This window comes from Glycine max, chromosome 1, assembly GCF_000004515.6.
Source record: "Glycine max cultivar Williams 82 chromosome 1, Glycine_max_v4.0, whole genome shotgun sequence".
In the NCBI taxonomy this organism is placed as follows: domain Eukaryota; kingdom Viridiplantae; phylum Streptophyta; class Magnoliopsida; order Fabales; family Fabaceae; genus Glycine; species Glycine max.
The window spans coordinates 44,947,875-44,951,930 of record NC_016088.4 but is presented as its reverse complement, the minus strand read 5'-3'; the positions used below and the strand labels follow the sequence as shown (position 1 = coordinate 44,951,930).

General features: G+C 37.8%; 1 protein-coding gene across 1 annotated transcript; it reads left to right on the top strand.

Annotated features, from left to right (window-relative positions):
- The first annotated feature begins 1,232 nt into the window (after positions 1-1,232).
- Positions 1,233-2,331, top strand: LOC102661416 (protein EMSY-LIKE 3-like). The gene is made up of 3 exons (XM_006574153.1): positions 1,233-1,478; positions 1,576-1,708; positions 2,171-2,331. Exons 1-3 carry the CDS (start codon positions 1,233-1,235, stop codon positions 2,329-2,331), a joined length of 540 nt encoding a protein of 179 aa, XP_006574216.1.
- The last annotated feature ends 1,725 nt before the right edge of the window (positions 2,332-4,056 follow it).

Here is a 4,056-nt window from a genome sequence, read left to right as displayed (position 1 = left end):
TAACGTTATGAAGGTGGTTTTATAAAAACCATCTTTGATCCAAGTCATTTTTAATTATTTAATTCATTTTCACTTTCATTAATTCACAAAATCAACATGAATCTAAAGCTAAAAAGCTTCCAATAATCGAAGAAATGGGATGCTCCTAAGGAGAACGGAGGAGTGTCGTGTGGGGTTGTTGGCAGAGAAGTACGCAAAGGAACATTGGAGTTCTTTTCGGAGAAAGAAAACCAAGAAACACAACAACCACACCCTGGAGAAGGGGATGCTCCAGAGAAGAACCCTCACTGTGTCGCCATGGTGTTGTTGGAGAAAGAGCACACAGTGGGCACGTGATACAGAGAGAACAAGGCGAGGAAGACCGGTGCTGTCAATTTCTATTGTCGTTGTGGTGTTGTCAGAGAAGAAGCCTGACGAGGCCGTGCAACACAGAGTGAAGAAGACCATGAAGCAGTAACCTCTCTCTACTACTTTCCCCCTTTTCACTTCCAGTTAGGTTTCTCTCTCTCCCTCTCTCTTCAATTCTTTAGGTTTTTCTTTCTATTTCTTTCGAATAGAAACTTCTTCGAAGAAATTAACAAAACCACAACAATTATTGCCATCGATTCGTTCCACAATTTTCTTTCTTTTTTTGTGTGTGTTCAGTTTTCTTTGATAAATCGCTACTGAGATAAGCTCTTGCTTTTTGGTTCTTGCTCGTTTGCTGATGTGACCTAAAATTTGGGGGAAAGAGGGGGGGGGGGGGGCTTAATTGTGCTTTGAGGTTTTGACTTCTATGAATTGGATGTTTTTTGCTCACAAGATCATCGCTTGTCTCTTTTTCCTACTATTATTTTGAATGGTTTATTGTGATATTGACCAACTTTGAATTCAAGCTTGGAATGGTATGCTGTATGAATGTGGTTTTTAATGGGTCAACTACTTGAATTAATGCATTGGAATAATTCGTACATAGTGAGTAGTTGGTGGTTTCTGCTATTAAGTTTTCCCCTTAGCAAAAGCAACAACATCTAGTTGATTGTTTTGTTGTGTTAGTTGTGTTGTTGTGTGTGATGTGTTGTGTTGTGTGGTATTGGTTGTGGTGTGTTGTTACTTTTGTGACTCTCCGTATGTAGAGAAGTGTTAATTGCAATGTGTTTCCTGTGCATGAGTTTTATTTTTATGCTGAAAAATATGGGTGTTGTTGAATGTTGATATTTGCTTCATGGATTCAAGATTTGGACTTGGTTGTTATGTCTCTTGACTTGGTTGTGATGATTACAAGAACTGATGATGACCTTCCACCAACCCATCAAAATAGAATTTCCAGGGGAGGAAGAGGACATCTCGCTGGGAATGAGAGATCTGTTGTTGGTTCAATTCCTTACCCAAGGATGTATAGTGAAATTGATAGGGAGACCCAAATTCATCTACTTGAGCAAGAAGCATACAGTTCAGTTCTAAGAGCCTTTAAAGCTCAAGCCGATGCTATTACTTGGGTATGTTTTATCATCTTGTTTAATCAAATATAGCATTTTTTGAATTTTATTTATTAGGTGTAAGTGACTGCTGCTACTTCACATGTGTTTTCTTTAGGAGAAAGAAAGTTTGATTACAAGGCTGAGAAAAGAACTGAGATTGTCAAATGAGGAGCACAAAGAACTTCCAGGTCGGGTTAATGTTGATGTTGTGGTACAAAGGATAAGGTCTGATAAAATAGTGAAGCAAGGTTTTTTGTTGGTCTATCTATATTTTCAAAATGAGTTTGTCATGACTTTCCATTGAGAGAGCATCATTTGATTCACTGGCTATAGGAGAATGAAAAATTAATGAATTGAAAAGTAATGGAATTACTGCCAAAGGATGATAATGCTTGCATCTTTGTAAATAAAATTTATGGAGTAAAAGTCCCTTAATATTTTATTCTGTAAAAAGAAATTATGAGAGAAAAGATATAGGTGGAGGATAAGATTTTGTAAAGCAGTCAAAGCATATAATAATTTTACAATATTTGACAGTAATTTTTCCTTCCAGCCTCCTTGTTGTGCCCCTAGGGAAAGCTCTTATGTTTCAGTAGGAACATGTAAAGATTGCACCACGGTAATTAAATTGATGTTTTTCATCCTTTTTATTATGTTTTTGTTTGAATAGTTTATTGTTTTTATTTTGAGAACTTAATCAAATGCTTTAGAAATTGTGCAGTGTTTTGGTCACTCTGATCTCCATAATGATCATCCATCTACAACACAATTTAGGAAGAAACTGCCATGGTTTCTTAGTTCTCTGCCATCTGCAGATTGTGCAAAAGGTGGTCATGGAGCTTACACCAGCAGTGTTGAACTGAAAGGTTAATTAATTTAAAAATTTTTCTTATGTCCATGTTCTCATGAAGATTGAGATTTTTTCCATATTCAATGTTTTATATGTTTTTTGAGCAATACCTTCATATATGTAAGACTGCACTGATCAACCTTGCTATAGCTATTGGTTAATATTGATTATTAAGACTTAGATGTGGCTTTCTAAAACTAGTCAATCTTTGCATATTGTTGTACATTGTCATTGCTGTAGACTATTACTTTCATTTGAAAAATTACGTGATCATCATGGAAAAAACTTTTGGGTTGAAGGGGAGGTGAGACTAAAAATAACATCTTGAAGAAAATTTTGCGAAAAAATAGATTATACAATAATTTATTTAATGATTCCAGTCTACAATTTATTTACTATGCATGTTGATGTATAGTTTCTAAAACATTAACATAATCATACAATGATGCAACGGGTGTAGTATTTTTTGTGTGCTTGATTATCACAAGCAGGTGAGCACGAGTTTTATTTTAGCAAATGGTTTAAGCTATTATTTTCTTTTAACTTCCTGAATTAAATAAATGTATGGACAAGTTATTGTTTGATGAATCAATCAAATCTTTGTTTGATACTCCTTTGCTTTCAGATGTTATAACATTGTTTTCTTGATACAGTCTTTTGGGCATCTCCCATGCAACCTTAAAGATCTAAAACTTGTCTGGGACCGTCTTAGAAAGGGTAATTTCTAAGATGGTTCTTAGCTAAGACCGTCTTAGAAAGTCTTAGCGAGAGTACTTTCCAAGACGGTTGTCAGTTAACAACCCTCTTAGAAAGTTCGACTTTTCTATGACAGTCATTTTATAACCATCGTTAAAGGTCTTAACTTTCAACAATCGTTGATTGCCTTATTAACCATCGTTAAATGCCTTTTTTTGCAGTAGTGTGGACTCCTAATACAACATTAGCACCACTTAGAGGTAGAAGGTGTAGGTCTCCTGTGAATGATGTGTCCTAAATTAACACCGGAACTGCCTCACACAATTGGTCACAATTTGAATGTTGGTCGTTACCCACCATGACACTCAGGGGAGTTATGGCTTGGGAGGACATGCCCAACAACTTGGCTAGTGGTTCTTTAATAAAGTTATGGGTACTCCCCCCATCAACTAAAATTACCACAGGGTGTGCCAAGTGGCCTGAAAGGGAGTGGAAGCTAATTTGGGTTGGAGTTGGGTTTGGGTCATCAGGCGGGTCAGGTGGGTGATCCAAGGCCATACTGTCTTCGAAAGAGTGGTCATCTTCATCTGTGATAAGCAGAAAAACCCTAGAGGTCCATTTATGACCATGATGAAACTTTTCATCGTAGTTGAAACACAAACCACGGTCTCGGCGGGAAGCTAATTCTATTGGTGAGAGGCGCTTCAGAGGAACAGGGGTGGGTGAGGGTGATTTTAAGGGTGTGGGCAGTAATAAAGGGCTTATTAAGGATGAAATGGGTAAGGGGTTCAGGAAAGTAATTGATGAAGGATTCGGGGAAGCAATTGATGAAGGGTTGATAGGGTACATTGGGCCAAACCTGTTGCGCACCTGTTGACACGCATCAAGAAGCTTTTCTTCCTACAAGCGAGCCAACCCCGCCGCCTGAGCCAAGGTCAAGGGTTGGAGAGCCTACACTTCGCGGTGTATCTCCAGAGACAACCCCGAAATGAAGCAACTCAAAAGGAAAGGGGACGACAGACCAATGATACAATTCGCCAGATCCTCGAG

Coding starts and splice junctions, on each gene's coding strand:
- LOC102661416 (XM_006574153.1), top strand. CDS start 1,233: ATGTCTCTTGACTTGGTTGTGATGATTACAAGAACTGATGATGACCTT. Junction 1,479..1,575: donor AAGCCGATGCTATTACTTGG/GTATGTTTTATC, acceptor TGTTTTCTTTAG/GAGAAAGAAAGTTTGATTAC. Junction 1,709..2,170: donor TGATAAAATAGTGAAGCAAG/GTTTTTTGTTGG, acceptor CAAATGCTTTAG/AAATTGTGCAGTGTTTTGGT.